This window comes from Epinephelus moara, chromosome 4, assembly GCF_006386435.1.
Source record: "Epinephelus moara isolate mb chromosome 4, YSFRI_EMoa_1.0, whole genome shotgun sequence".
In the NCBI taxonomy this organism is placed as follows: Eukaryota; Metazoa; Chordata; class Actinopteri; order Perciformes; family Serranidae; genus Epinephelus; species Epinephelus moara.
The window spans coordinates 20,654,723-20,670,964 of NC_065509.1; the positions used below are offsets into that span (position 1 = coordinate 20,654,723).

Sequence of the window (16,242 nt, forward strand, 5' to 3'; positions counted from 1 at the left end):
TCCCCCCCAGTGGGAAGCCTCCCGGCGTCTGAAAGAAAATGTGGAGTCATCCCGAGTCACATAAAAATCATCCGCAGACACACAATAGAAGTTGAATAGTTGCTGCCCATTAAGGGTTTATTTAAGAGTGTTTGTTTAGGAGCAAAAGCGAGTTTGCCTTAGAAAAAGAAAGCACAGTGGGTCAGCAGCCTCCTTTTAACAAAGCTTTTGTGTGGCACTGGATCACACTGAGCCTTAGTGATTCGAATCAATTTCTCACTTTCATTTTATTTAAAGCTTTTTCTTCTTAAATTTCATTACAAATGGGGTTATTATGACAAAATGTCTGCGATAATTCAATGATTTACAATGTAATGTCTTTAAAAAGGACAGTAACAAGATTATTGTGACCTGTGACCGGTGTCATCTGTGTTTGAGAGGTGGCTTCCACAGTGTGTTCATGTCACTTAAAGAGGGGTGCCACCAGGTGCTGACAGCTGACACAGGAACAATAGAGGCCCATTCAGATTCAAGGGCTTGTGCCATTAAGGCACCTTTAAAACGTTTTGCCCTGTTGGCCTTCAGATGAAACCTTATCTGGCTGACTAGTCTGAGGAAGTTCCAAACTCCACAGGTAACGTTGAGAGCAAGGGAAAACAAAAACAGCAATATTCAGCGTACAGCTTTTTATAGCTTCACAGCTGAGAGCTAAACGCATTAAAATTCAGCTCGCAGCGCTGGAAAAGTCATCGTTCGGAACTTTTGTTATTCGCTTGCAGGTGCCTTTGGGAGGACTGTTGGAAGTCAATCAGTTGGGGAGCTGTCTTGACGGTGCTCAGTTTGAGCTCCAATCCAGAGAGACATAATGTACGGGCTGCTGTGTGAGAGTCTTCACGACTTCATCAAGGAGTCTTATGGAGACGATGTGTGGAAGCTGGTCAGAGAAAGAGCCGATGTCAGGTTGCACTCTTTTGTCACCCACCAGGTACAGCGTCTGACACGAGTGATATAATTCCGTCTGTGTGCACTGAATAGTAATATGTGCTGTCTGTGCGCATCCACGTCAACCTGTCTGCAGTTTCTGTCACTCTGTCTGCTTTTGTTTGAGGCTTTATAGTCCTGATGTCAAAAGAAATATTTTTTTTTTTATAAGATAAGGTCTGTGTGTCTGCAGGTGTATAGTGAGAGTGTGATTCCTCGGATTGCAAAGGCAGCCAGTGGAGTGACAGGGACGCCCTACAATGAGCTGATGAACTCCTGGGGTGTCTACTTCCTGGGCTTTGTTGGAAAGTACGGCTATGACAGGATCCTCAAGGTGAAGAAAGATCTCTCGCTGTCAGAACTGTTTTGTCTTTGGTAGATGTGTGAGGAAATTCTTAAACTTCTTTTGTGCTAGTGGAAATGTTTTGGTTTGTAAATCTTTGCATTTATTATATATATTATAGTCAATGAGGAAGGAAGATGTGACTCAAAATCTAAAGTATGTGGTTTCTAAAATATGTGGTCAAAATGTCTGCAGCAAAGTGCAAGATATCCTGATTTGTAGTCACTTTTCACATATTTAAATTGAGGTGAGCTTTCTTCTATCGACACCTTCCGTGACCCAGCACTACAGGTTGGCCAGGGGAATTCCCCCAAAAGAAATTTTAAAAACCTTAACAATAAACTGACCAATTTGGAGCCTTTTGAGAGAAAAATCTTAGATCATGAGTTCTCAAAGTTTTGATGGCTGAGTGCCATTTTTGAAAACCATCATATGATTGAGGGCCACAAAGGAAAAGTACACACAGACGTTTTAATGACATATTATACTATAACTCTTTGAAAAGTATATTTTTATGACATACGAACACTTAAAAAAAGAAAACTGTAATAATTAACAGTGACAAAACCAACATAGCTCTCATATTAAAGCCTGTTCATATTCTGAAGTTGTTGAATACCGCCGCTTTGTCAGTGATTTCGGCGTCAGATACCTGATGCCAAAAGCCACCTCTTGTGGCGATAGAATACATGGCCAGGTGGCGTCAGTATGTAATGCAGCTGGACATAACTTTTTGCGTTGTTATGACACACTGCTGGTCAGCTGGATGGCACCTGTCACAGCGGTATGATACACCGCAGGATGGTGTCAAGTTGAAATGCTGCCGGTAATGACGAATGAATATAAGAAAATAGAAAGTCCCTATAGGGTGGATGGGAGGGATGGTGGATGGGTTCAACAAATCCTGGACTTTCGCCTTAGAGCCTGGTGTTTGCTTCCCAAATGCCAAACCAATTTTTTTTTTTCTAGACGTAACCACATGCTTTTCTTGCCTAAACTCACGTGCTTCTGTTGTCGTCCAGTTGGTATAGAATAGAATAAAATAGCTTTATTGTCATTGTACATGCACAACGAAATTGAATTCAACTCCTCAGTACAAGAGCTTATAAAAAACAATTACAAAATATATGGTAAAAAGTAAAAAAGTAACAAATATGAAACAGAAAAAACAGGCAGGGTATTCCACCTATTGGCACAAATCCCTGATATTGCACTGAAGCATATTGTCACAGTCAAACCTTAGTGCATTTATTCAAGTGCAACTATTGCTTTGGATCAAAGCTGTTTTTTAACCTGCTTGTCCTTGTTTTAACTGTCCTGTATCTCCTGCTCGAGGGCAGCAGTTCAAACAGATGGTGTCCTGGGTGGGATGGGTCCTTGAGAATGTTTTGGGCCTCTCTGAGGCAGCGGGAACTGAAGCAGGTCCTGGAAAGTCAACAACAGATGCAGGAGGATACCTAGCGTGTAATATGTCCTCTAACAAAGCAGCAATGTGTGACAACTTGGGATGAGAATGTGTTGCATATTACATGCTAGTTTTCCACTTTTAAATACATTTTAAAGCGATTCAGTAGAGAGACAGTGATGGTACCTACTTTTCCACAGCAGTGAGCAAGGGCTTCAGCTGGGGTACGACAATGCCACTTGCACAAACCACACACAGAGCTGCAGAACACCATTATACCAGAATCAGTAGTAATAACAATGGCAATTTGTTAAAAGTTAATTTATGATAATGATAACATTTGCTATAGTGGGGGAGCTTATTTGAATATTGGGGGGGGGTTTGTCCCCCCTAGTATATATTATAATTGCCCTGGCTTGTATGAGTCAAGCTCCAAAAATACTCACCCTAATTTTGTTTTAATGGTTTGTCCCTGAGCGTAAGCTAAGATAACTCTGATGACATCTATAGGGTTCTTTTTTTTTCTCTAGTTTTCCCCCAGGACCTCAGAAGACATTATGCAACTGCTTTTACAGGCTGAGTAGTTCAGCTCATGACAAGAAAACTGAACACTGACTTTAAAAGTACTATCATAAAAAGGTAGGGCAACTACGGTCTGTCATCAGCGGTGTAGTTGTAGTTGCTGAGGTGGGTGTAGTGCGAGGTAAATGGGTACGTTACTGAGGAGGAAGTGGGTTTACACTCCCATATATGATGGCTTTTTGCCTGATTCTTTAACTATAAAAGGATGTGGGTAAACCCTGTGTATGTGCGTATACCCTCCACTACACCACCCCCTGTCTCTGCCTTCAGGTGCTGGGCCGTCATGTACGTGACTTTGTCAACGGCCTTGATAACCTCCACGAGTACCTGCGCTTCAGCTACCCCAAGGTGCAGCCTCCAACCTTCTTCTGCCAGGAGGAGTCAGCCACTGGAGTCACCCTGCACTACAGGTCTGAGACGAGGAAGGACGAGGAAGATGGCAGAGAGATTGATAGAATATCAGGCATCAGACATAAGAACAGGGCACTCAGAGAGAAAGCTGTGATCAGTTTACTTCCAGTGATACTGAATTTTCTTCCTCTGTGACCGGCAGGAGTAAGCGCAAAGGCTATCTGCACTACGCCATGGGTCAGCTCAGGCAGATGGGGAAACAGTTCTATGACACCGACATCCATGTGGAGGTGCTGTCTGAGCAGATGGTCGGAGACTACTCCCATGTCACCATGAGGTACACACACACACACACACACACACACAAAGCTTTTTTACACTCTGATGGAAAGTAACATTTACTCGACTCCTATTCATAAGCAGATTTTGAGGTATTTTTGAGTATTTCCGTTTAATACTACTTCATAGCCCACTACATTTAAGAAGAAAATATTGTATTTTTTTATGCCACTATCTATATTTATCTATATATAAACAAAAAAAAACTAACCCAGGAGTTACCATTCTTTTTGGCTTGTGACCCCTTAAGAAGAAAGCAATGTCTAGCTGGGGTCCTTTGTCATGTTTCAGTTGTTAGCAGCTTCACCAAATAGATATTTCCCTCTCAACTTCTGAGATGACCTCATTTAAAAACTGTTTAAGTCCTAAAGAGGCACAGTGATTTAATGGTCAACAAAAAAAATGGCAAAGATTATTTAAACAGCCTAAAAATGACACATTCATGTAGCAGAATTATGTTTTATCTTCTGTACTGCCCCATGAATCATCTCATGACGCCTCACATTTATCTTGTGATGGTTGTAGGCGCCTGACCCACAGTTTGAGAACTACTGGACATAACTACCAAACTGTATATACACAGTGGTTCAAGGTAGCTATGCAAGATGGTACATACAACCCAAAATTTAACTTCATTACACTGGCTACCTTAAAATCAATTTTAAGATTTTAATTTTAACTTTGAAGGCCTGGATGGGACTGACTTCTGACTATGTCAGTGAAAGTTTAATCCCACATGAGGCTAAGTGTGAAGTCTAAAATCCAAGTTAGAGGTTCCAAAATCTGGCCTGGAAACCAAGGGGCAACTGCATCTTTGCTATCAGGGCCTGTCACTCTGGAGTGATTTGATGGAGGAGGTCAGGGAAGCCACATTGTTGTACTCTTTTAAAAATGCACTTTTAAAATGTGTGTCTATTTAATTCCTTGCTGTGTATGTCTATTATTGTATCTTCTTTATATATCTTATCATATCTTTTTTTAGTTTATTCTTACTTTTGTGCTCTTTTTATTTTGCTTATATTTTACATGATGATACATCATTGTATCATCAAGTGATAATAATTATTATCATTATTTTCATTATTACACTTGGGCTAGCACTAACCACAACAGCATTTTAAAAATATCAGGATATATATATGTATATATATATATATATATATATATATATATTATTTATCAAGATACAGCCTAAACATATCATGATATAATTTTCAGGATATACCACCCAGCCCTATGCATCAGTATCAATCTAATAATGAAACATATAAAAGTATGCCACTTACAGGGACAGTTTTTTTGTGCAGACTGAATACTTAAACGTCTGATACTTTACGCACAATTTCTTCTTGATAATTCTTCTCTACTTTTACTCAAATACATTTTTGAAACCAGTAATTTTACTTGCAGTATAGTATTTTCACTTTAAGTAAAGGATCTAGATTCAAGAGTCATTCAAGATTAAAGACTTTCATGTCCCAGAGGGGAAATTTGCTTCACAGACAGTATTCTGACACAAATACATCAAATCATACACAACACATCTCCTACACTGTCACCACGAATTATGGGAAAAGACAATACAATGACAGCAGGTGGAACAAAGGTAAGTCTGCATCTATTTGGATCAATCTGGATCTGGATACAAATACTTTTCATCAATCTTTATGAAACATAATGATCTGTGTGTCTGTGCAGGCTGAACTTTGACAACTCAGCCTACCGCTACATCATGAAGGAGGATGAGGAGGAGCAGGAGATTCTGCCCATCACCTCAGACTTCTTCTTTGAGGTCTTCCCCTTTAACATCGTCTTCAGACAGGTGATCCTACTGAGCTGTCTTCCTAAACTTACCTAATGAATGAAATGAAGCATAAAGGAATTTACAATCACTGCAATTTTTTGATTCTTTAGGACATGGTGGTGCATAATGTTGGCTCAGGCCTGGCTACTGTCTTCCCTGATCTGGATGGGAAGAAGATCAATGATGCCTTTTTGCTGGCTCGCCCCCTAGTGGAGTTCACCTGGAACATGGTGAGACACCACTTTACATGTTCCCCTTTTAGACAGGGACAATTCAATGTTTCCAGCTGACTGTATGTTAACACATTAGCTTTAGACTGTGTGCTGACAAGTGCTCAGAATACTGATGTGGTGATCTGTGCAGATCATCTCCCACCCCAACAACCTGTTTGAGATCATGTCCAAGGAGCCTGTGAAGAGAGAGAGGAACCTTCACAACCGAGTCCAGAGTAAGAGGGGGAGCCATGCAAACACTCGCAGGGGTGTGTGTCTGGTGGGCGAGGACTCTCTGGCTCTTGGTCAGATCAATTTCACCGCAGTCAGTCTCAGAAGACACGCTTGATTTCAGTTTCATTAAGTAACAAAATAGAGCAGGTGTTCAGTAAAATGGATGTCTGTTCTTGTACGATAGTTCCAACATGAACATTTCACCTTGAAAACATTTCTGAATTATAGTTGAGAGTTTAGGAGGTCTTGCAGTTGCAGAAATTGAATTGTTTGATGTCTTGATTCAAGTTAAATTGATTGAGTTCAGTGGAACTGATCCCAGCCCTGGCTGTCATAGGTGGAGGGTGGAAATGTGAATGTTTGTGGCTCTGATAGTTTTACCCTGTTTTCCCACAGATTCAGACTATGAAAATGCCAATCGCTCTGCTGACGTAGACGTGGAGCTCATGGCTTTCCAGTCCATCATTGGAGATGATTACAAAGGTCATAACCTTTTCAAACAGCACGCAGTGAGATCTGAGCAGACACTAAACTATAGGCTGGCTGACATTATTAATACAATAACAATATTAAACTGAACTAGTAAAGACACAGACACATCAAACTAAAAAAGTTTCACTTCAAATGAATAGTTTGACCCTTTGGAAAACATAATTATTTGCTTTGACAGTTGCTGAGTTGATGGGAAGTTCCATTCATTACATAACCGCTCTCATGCCTGTACGTTCTATACGAAGCTGGAGCCAGCAGTAGGTTAACGAAGCTTAGCATAAGGATAGGAAAGAGCTAGCCGGGCCAAAGGTGACAAAAACAAGCCTAAAGCTCCATTATTAACATTTTATATCTTGTATGTTAACAAACTGTTTGGCTGCCAGGCAACCAGTGGACACTCCAGGAAGTTAATGCTCCCATCCAGGAAATAGTCCAGCACAAAACCTACTGAAAGCCATTAAATGTTGTTACCTTTAAGTCCCAGACAAACCAAACCTATATCAAAGTATCAATGGTGATGAAGGCCAACGGATGTATTACTTTACATTGCCAAAAAGTTGCACTTGAACACACCGCAAAGACCACAGCCAATGGCCAACTAGCACGTACATTCTGTGCTTGCATGAGTAGAAATAACTCAATAGAAGTCTGCATTTGTCTCTCAAAAAGGGGATGTGGAAGACCAATGGGGTGAATTCAAGATGCTAGTTAGCCATTTAGCACTTAACAATACAACCTGATGTTGAAAGAACAATTGATACTACCCGTGTGCTAGCAAACTATAACACAAACAATTAGAAACTGTTTGTGCTAAAGAGCTCAATGGCTAAAGAATAATCTTACCCAATATAACCAACACATTTTCACTCCCACCTCATCACATATTGACATTTGGTCATGGACTTTCCACGTCCACATACGACGTGCAAGGTACCCTGGGTGCGTTGGTTGTTGACGTTCTGGGACAAGGTGTCAAGTTCTGCCTGTTAAATGCATTGTCTTCTTTCAAAATACACTTCCGTTTTCTCAGGAAATTTAACATTTATATAAATTCTCTTTCAAAATAAACGTACTACGTCGGTACAACACTGCAAATTCATGTTTTTTTCCTTCAACAACAAACCCACGTGGTTAGGTTTAAGGAAAAACAACAGGGTTTAGCTTTGGAATCTTACAGGACGTGAACGCCGCTCTCTCTGGTGATAGTCGGTGTTTGTTGGACCCATCCACCCACCCCTCCCAGCTGCCCCAGTCATACTTTCACCACCTTAACTTTCGTCCTTGTCCCACTGCATTTCCCCCTGACGCCGTAGGGTGCCATTTAACTATATCGGCAACTGGCAGTGTATCATGTCGACATTAAAGGACGCCTTTTTCGTTGGTTTGTGACGCCACGAGTCAATGCCTAAGCGCTGGATTTCGACGACTTTGGGGGTGAGACCCAGCTCATATAACACGTTTGTTTTGATCTCACGCCCTTTTGACTTCAGTTGTTTATCTGTTTTCCTCACTACCGTTTTTATTCTTGTCCACTGAGCTGAATTGCCAGAGTTATTTTACTCACCAATGGGCTCTGCCGTCTCTGACTCAACATGCTGAATCAGCTGACGAAGGCCGACTAGTGTCAAACTAGGGCAACAGATGCTCACCGATGGCCTGACATTGACTGACATTTGACAATTGGCTTGGTACGTCAGGGCCTTTAGACAGAGCCAGGCTAGCTCTTTCCCCCTGTTCCCACCCACTTACTTATGCTAAGCTATGCTTTGCTATTCTACCCTCAACCACTGGCTCAAGCTTCACATTGAACACATAAATACGAGCAATGCTATCAATCTTCTCGCCTAACTGTCGACAAAGAAAGCAAATAAGCGCCTTCCCCAAAATGTCGTACCGTTCCTTTAAAAATGCTACACTGCCAAATCCATTAGACATAGTTAACACAGCGCAGTTATTATCTACTGCTGAAATTGAACCTGAAACACCTCTGTAAATGTTTGCTGTTGGCATTTCATCGTGCTCCTCTTTTAGACGGTAACAGTGCTAATGCGATGGAGAGCTGGGGCGATGGGAGCCGCTGCCTGAAACTAAAAGGACAAATGAGATACATGCCAGAGTGGGAGTCTATCATCTTTCTGGGAACCCCTGTGTAAGGCCCACACACACTCACAGAAACACACACAGAAACACACAGATAGACACAGATCTTTATTAAAACGCTGCAGTTGAAAAGTAAAACATTCTAAAAAGCAGCAAGAGCTAAACTGAATTACGAGGCTGGAAATAAAAGCCTGGGCAGTGAATCAAATCAGGGGCCCATTCTAACAGCACTTACCATGCATGAAATGAGCTGCTAATTAGCTTGTAATCAGACAGTGCAGCTCTTGTGAGCCTAATGGGAACCCATTTGCAACTGAGAGTGTTTTCCACAGAGTACATTACCAAAACATCTCCCTCCTCTTCTCAAACATTTTGTTTTGCAAGTAAATGCCCTTATGCCTGTATTGACAAAACTACTGAAATGTTAAACGCCACATCACACTGCTTACAGCATTTATACTGTCGGAAACTAAAAATAATACCTCTTAGAATTACTGTCTTTTAATTCCCAGATTTTTTACTGCCATTGTTATTTCTAAATGGATTCCGTAATTGTTTTAGTGCATATTATTATCATTATCGTCGCTGTAATTTGTCTATTATTTTTCTCTCTAACTGTGTGTGTGTGTGTGTGTGTGTGTGTGTGTGTAGGATGGAGAGTCTCAGTGCCATGTTTAAGACTGGCCTATACATCAACGACCTGAGCATGCATGACTCCAGCAGAGACCTGGTGCTGGCGGGCACACAGCAGTCAGAGGAGCTGAAGAGAGCTCTCATACAGGTTCACTCTGCCAACGTGCAGCTGCATTTTATATGTGTCATCAGCTCACTTGTCACTCTGCATTATGCAAAGTTGCTCTGAAGCCCTTCTTTCAGCCTGGCAGCCCCAGATCACCTACCGCCTGCAGACCTGAGATGAAACAAACTCACAGTGTTATTATTCTGTCTTGTTGCCCGCTGTGAGCGCAGGAGCAGAAGAAGTCCAGTAAGCTGGAGGAGAGCATGAAGATGTTGGACTATGAGATGAAGAAGACCGATGACCTCCTGTACAGGATGATTCCCAAGCCGGTGGCTAAAAGGCTGCGCAAAGGAGAGCCAGCTGTGAACACTTGTGAGGTCAGGGTTGTAGATAGTGCCTTATACTCTTTTCATCAGGATTCATAAAGGTGCAGTCAGCTATTCTAATCCAATACACCTTTTCTCAAATTTAGCAAGTATCTGCTCACAGTCGACCAGCTGTTCTGTGTGTGCACTGAAAAAAAAAAAATCCCATGTTCATACAGAGCCCTGTTTGGTTGCTCCTCTGTAAATGGGAAACAAACAAAGTGGCCCAGACTGAGCCACACAACACTATTCCAGCTAATCCGCAACAGGGGGCCTTCGTGCTATTGCACAGGACATGGATGTATATAGAGAAAAGCAGTGGGAGCGAGATGGATGGTAAATCTGGCACATGCTAATGTGCTGAACTCCAGAGCAAATATCACCAATCTCCCTCCCGAATAGCCGACTCCACCTTTTAACAACAGAAGCAAGCGTTTCAGTCATCCAACATTTGCTGCTCTTTGAAACATGAGTCCAACATTGTGGGACATAAAATCATTCCCTTTCTTCTTGTGAGTTAGATGAGAGGACTGATATCACTTTTGTGGTTGTATGGTAAACATGAGACTACAGCAGCTGGTCAGGTTAGCTTGACACAGAGACTGGGAACACAGGGGAACAGCTCTGTACAAAGGGAAGAGATGTAGCAGTGCTGTCAAGTGGGTTCTGCTACCTTTGGACAGAACCAGGCCAAGTGGCAACTAATGTGAAATGCCAATAACTGCAGTTCCTCTAATGGCCACTTGAGGCTGGCTTTAAAACTGAGCCAATCCCCATAGACCCCCATGTTAAAATGCCCAACTTTACAGCAGAAATGAACGTGTTTACAGCCTGGTACAGAAAACTGTTTTGATCTCTCTCTGTACAGAGGATACATTTTTATATAATTCACCCGTTCAAATCTTTTTAAGGCTTAAATTTATGCAGAATTAAGGGCGTGGTTGTCTGCAAGTTGTTGCTACAGTCTATGAGTCAGATCCACCCCTCGCTACTCAAGATCTCTACCCTCTTGTCCAAATATGGTCACTACTGGCTCTGAAATCCAAAATGGCACAGAATGACAAACTCAAGGCTTCAAAACAGGAGTCCATAAACCAGTGGGTGACATTACAGTGGCTACATCGACTATTTTCATACAGTCAATGAGCCAGGCTAACTGTTTTCATGGGTAAGATCTTCCCCCAGTTTTCAGTCTTTTGGTTAAACTAAGTTGATCACCTGCTGGCTGTGGCTTCAGTTTTATCATTCAGACATGAGAGACATACACAGACACATCAGCCTTCTCAAACAACTCCCTTTAACTCACATTCATGCACCAAATCACCTAAATGTTTGGCACAATTTTCTGGTTAAAGGTTGAATTTTGTCTATCACAAGGTACAAACGAAGGTTTTTACTTGCCTAAAGCAGATGGTGGCTGACTGAGTACCTAAACACACAAACACCCACGCTGTATAAATCCTCTGAATTATAACCATTGGAGACTTTTCGCCATAGTAAAATTCAGGTTGATGGAGTGCTGCTTCCTGATGGTGCATAACAGCCTGGGCCCATGAATGCCTGCCTCCCCCACCTCTGTGTGTGTGTATGCAGAATATCAACCTGCCTGCTCATCAACTCTCTTATCTCTTCTCTCTCAGGTGTTCCCAGATGTGACCATTCTCTTCAGCGATGTCGTGGGATTTACTCGCATTTGCAGCCACATCACTCCAATGCAGGTGGTCTCCATGCTCAACACTATGTACACGCTGTTTGACACGCTCAGCGAGAAGCACCGCGTCTTCAAGGTTTGTGTTAGTTTTCCCCACTGTTATCTGTTAAGTGCTGCCGTGTGAGAGCTGCTCTTCCTGTCTTTTCCAGGTGGAGACGATTGGAGACGCCTACATGGTGGTAGCCGGGGCTCCGGAGAAGACAAAGTATCACGCTCACAACATCTGCGACATGGCCCTGGACATGGTGCGCTCCATTGATCACCTTAAGGACCCCTCGAATGGCAACAACATACAGATTCGTGTTGGTGGGTAGAACGTGTGTCGGCCTATTTGTGTGTTTATGTCGGTGAGCTAATGTGTCGTTGTGGTTGCAGGGATCCACTCTGGGATGGTGGTGGCAGGTGTGGTGGGACACAAGATGCCACGTTACGGTCTGCACGGTGACACGGTCCACACTGCGTCTGCCATGGAGAGCAACGGAAAGGTAGGAAAGCTAAATCCGTATGTCTACTATATTCATGATGACTACAGTGATTATGTGATTTTGTTGTAACTGCCTTGTTACCCTTTATTTCATTCAGGAGATGCACATTCAGCTAAGCAGCGCCACCTACGAGCACCTGAAAGGAAGTCATTTTATTTTCGAAAGGAGGGGCACCATTACCATCAAGGTTGGGGGTCAAAGCTGTTACCACAGCAACTACACCCACCTGATTATGTGCATTCACTCAGCCACTGTAACAACATGTATTTAATATGATTTGCTGTCAGATATATGAGCAACACACAGTGTTTCCCCTTCATGTTATCTGCACATTATACACGATCAACCTGAAGCTAAACATCGAAGCTTTTAAGTCTGTGTTAACGGCAGATTTGTGTATCAGCAGTCACACATTAGAAACAGTTCTGAATCTAAAAAATACATGAAATAATAATAACTCACAATGTTTTGGCTCTGGGGACTCAGCACACTTAGCATTCAGAGCTGGTGATCGCAGCTTGCTTGTTGATTTGCCAGTCTATTTATCACTGAGTCTGACTTTGAGGCTGTACATTCAGTGATAATGCCGGCAAAGTGACTCCCAAAGGTTTCTAAGGCAGCTGATTACAGGCGGCAATCTCAAGGAAGCGAGAGCGACTCATTTTTCATCAGGGAATTCTGATTATTGAAAATCTGCCACCTGCCATTTTCCTCCCCTCCGTAACAGAAATTGTGCCTGTGAGCATGTCTTTGAATATTTGTGCATATGTCAGGCACCTCTGTGTCCTTGAACCGACATCTCACTTTTTTTCATCTCTTTGTCCGTTTTTAGGGGAATGTTGAAATTGAGACCTACTGGCTGAAAGGAAAGAGGGACAAAGACGGGAACGCTCAGGCGGCGTGTCCTCAATTTGAGACTCAAACCATCAGCAAGGCCAATATCTCAGGCCCTGAGGCCCCAGGAGATGAGGAGGGCCTGGTAAAAATTCAACCAAGACATACTTGAATGGCTTACACGCTCATTTGCTTCATTGCCACCATCATCATCATTATCATGATCTCTGATTCCCTGAGTCTCCGTCTGCCTTTGCCCCCAGGTGTTCCCACTGGTGGCGGGAGAGGACGAGGATGATGTCAAGTCTATTCGCTCTCATCGTATCAAGATGGAGATTTCAGGTCATTCTCTGGAGGAGTCGATGGAGGAGTGCCGGATGGAGGAGATGTCCGTTAATAAGGTGGGAGGTATTACCTGGTGGCAGGATATCTAGATTGTTAGACTTTTAATGACTCTGATTTAGATATACTATGCGGGATTGTCTGTTGCCATCTCCTCCTATTAGCTGTTAGTGCTGTTGTACACATGCTGTTTTGTTAACCATGCACAAAACTGAACTGTTCCTTCCCCAGTCCCACTTAAAGGATGCTTTGCAGGACGGCCTTCAGGACCCTCACCTGGAACTGGACTCACCTGTGTCTGACGGCAGAGACTCCATCATGGACTCCCGTGCCAGCTCCTGCGACTCCCGCTGCTCCAAGAGTGCCACGTGCTCCGTGTCATGAACCAGACAGGCGCTAGCTGATGCTATAGGCAGGGAATTTATTTGTGTGACTGTTTCTAAAGCGCTGTTTGTACAGCTCAGTAAATGTTACGCCAGACAGGGATGTCATTTTTACTGTTATTTTGGCACTCTTGTGGTGATGCCTTGACAGTCTCTAATGGTGTATTGTTTGTACATGGCCTAGACTGTAATGCTTGATATTTCTAGTGGCCTTGTGTGGTGTTATGTTGCTCAGCAAAAAACATCAGGTCTTATTTAGTTCAGAGAACACAAAAATAAATCGCAGCTATCAGTGTGAAAATCACACTCAGATCAATTAGCAGAGTAGTCTCCTCTTTAATTAATACCTCACATTGGGTGATTCAAGGCTAAAACTTTGTACCCACTGTATAACATGATTTAATACCAAAAAGTGGTCACTGCCACGCGGTTCAGCTGCACACCAGCTCAGTAATTTCCTGTTTGTTCTGCTGCACCTTGTAGATTTGACATCTTATTTTATCCTTTGGATAAATCCCTCTGTATCTCTCCTCTGTCCCTCTCCCTCCTCCCTCCTTCATCCTGCACGTCTGGATTCATTGTTCTATATCAGTCTTGTCAAACACACAGCCACGGCACAATGTAAACGCTTGTCAGCTCAGTGAAAATAAAGCAAGATGACTGCTGAGCCGTGCGTGGATCCGTTTGTTATTGTTTGTCTCATCACTCAAAGGCATTGGCATTCAGACTCGCATTTACATTTATTTTACAGTTTTTTTATTGAAGACATTTCTTCGTGGACATGTTTTTATTGTGTCTGTGTGTGCTCATGTGACGTGCATGCATGTGTACCTGCAGGAAACAAAGCACACAATCTTTTTATGCCCTTGTATTTTAGCGTCAAAATGCATCACAGCTGTGTTTTTGGTGGTTATGTTGTTTGAACAACCCTGCTACCGTCATCAATCAAACACAGGGACAAATCACTAGCAAGACATGGCAAATCAATAAAGCAACAGCTCAAATTTAATGCTTTGGTTTAAGAAAGGTGTAATTACTCTCTGCGTTACACTGCTGTGACATCCAAACATGGCACCATAATAAGAACACAAATACATTGATAGTCACATATCAGTCATCCTGGCCTAGTGTCCCCATTCAGACAATGTTCCCCACTGACTGGTTATCAGAGGAGCTGCACTTATAGGTGGCGTCCTCACGGTCTAGGCTGCATCTGTTGGCTGTGCGTGAGTCTTTAGGCAAAGAACCGATGGAGCAATGGAAACAGAAGGCGTAGAAGAAGGCAAGCAGGAGCAGGAAGCAGACAACGCAAAAAATGACCACAATCAGGATGGTGTGCACCTGCATGTGCACCTCCTCCCATGGGAGCGGTGTGGTGGTGGTCAGGAGGCTGGAGGTCGTCAGGGTTGCATTAGGCTTCATGGAGGGCAGGTGGGCGACTTCCGGCATGATGGGAAGCCTGCGTGGCTTGAGGATATTTTGTTTCAGCTTCAAGGAGACGGTTGGATTTGCAGGCAAAGATAAACACGGACAGTAATGAGATACAGAAGTTATTTTAATTCAAGTGGAGTTAATTATATCAAATGATGAATCAGCCTGCTGAAAACTACAGAGAGCACGGGCATAAAAATAATGACTTTGAATGATTTTCACATTCTTAAACCAAGCCAGCACAATGATAAGCCAAAAAGAACATTATTAATCAACTTCCAAATATGCTCAATTAACCTGCTGCTTTTAAGCAGGTTAATCATCTCTCTCACCGACAAGTAAACACAGACGTGGCTTTTGTTCCTACCTGGAATGTGTTGTCGTCCTGAGCAGGCTTTCTTTTGATGAGCAGAGCTTGGGAAAATGAAAGAAATGGAGGATAAGAGAGGGAGGGCTGGACTGAAGAAGTGAGGTGGCTGGTGGACCAGGAATAACAGGCATGGTTTCCATGGCAACACTAGCTGAGGGGCCACTTGAATGGAAGTGACATCACAACACCTTAGGATTGATAGTGTGTTTTGAAAGTGTACAAATGGGAGATATTAGGAGGTATTAACAGATGACAGTGAAATTACTTTGAAAAATGTACAGAATTAAAACCACAATATGAACATCTAAATCACCTGTTGTTTATATAGCGTATAGATAGGGAACAGAATTTACCTGCTCTATTAAATCCTGATTTCTGGAACAAAATAAATGAAATGAGAGTGTGTCAGATCACTTATTTGTAGAGAGCAAAAGCCTCCTCATTAGCCCTGAGATGAGTCAGGCTCTCTAATACTGCCCCCTGTTGGTAGAAGAGGCAGCAGTGAGCAACACACTGCAGACTGCAGCCTCACCTCCCCACCGGCTCAGCTCCTGTGCCGTCTGGTCTCTTTCAAACAGCCATAATGATCCTTTAGTACAAGTTGTAATTGGTCCTGCACCCCCTGCTGTGCTCGCTCAACAGGAGCTGATGCCTAAAAAATGTTTTAGGACTTGCACCAAATTTTAGTTGCCATGGAGATAACTCAATATTCACTCATTTTTAGCAAGTAAACCAGAGTGCTGTTTTTCCTTTATTTATT

At 42.7% G+C, this 16,242-nt stretch overlaps 1 protein-coding gene across 2 annotated transcripts; it reads left to right on the top strand.

The window, feature by feature from the left end:
- The first annotated feature begins 490 nt into the window (after positions 1–490).
- On the top strand, positions 491–14,361 carry LOC126388851 (soluble guanylate cyclase 88E-like). Of its 2 annotated transcripts, none has more exons than XM_050042171.1 (19): positions 491–613; positions 759–964; positions 1,154–1,294; positions 3,561–3,700; positions 3,844–3,978; positions 5,679–5,802; positions 5,895–6,014; positions 6,148–6,265; positions 6,627–6,713; positions 8,754–8,871; positions 9,474–9,603; positions 9,792–9,938; positions 11,567–11,713; positions 11,787–11,943; positions 12,013–12,122; positions 12,220–12,309; positions 12,955–13,101; positions 13,220–13,357; positions 13,530–14,361. In XM_050042171.1, exons 2-19 carry the CDS (start codon positions 845–847, stop codon positions 13,680–13,682), a joined length of 2,322 nt encoding a protein of 773 aa, XP_049898128.1. In that variant the 5' UTR covers positions 491–613; positions 759–844; the 3' UTR covers positions 13,683–14,361. The 2 variants fall into 2 exon arrangements, with proteins under 2 accessions (XP_049898128.1, XP_049898129.1); XM_050042172.1 differs by having other exon boundaries at positions 6,148–6,232.
- Positions 14,362–16,242: the final 1,881 nt, after the last annotated feature.

What these genes read in the sequence shown, in the direction of transcription:
- LOC126388851 (XM_050042171.1), top strand. Translation starts at nt 845, where the DNA reads ATGTACGGGCTGCTGTGTGAGAGTCTTCACGACTTCATCAAGGAGTCT. An exon ending in CAGCTGTGAACACTTGTGAG is followed by an intron (nt 9,939 to 11,566) that starts GTCAGGGTTGTA and finishes CTTCTCTCTCAG; the next exon opens with GTGTTCCCAGATGTGACCAT. An exon ending in AGAAGCACCGCGTCTTCAAG is followed by an intron (nt 11,714 to 11,786) that starts GTTTGTGTTAGT and finishes TGTCTTTTCCAG; the next exon opens with GTGGAGACGATTGGAGACGC.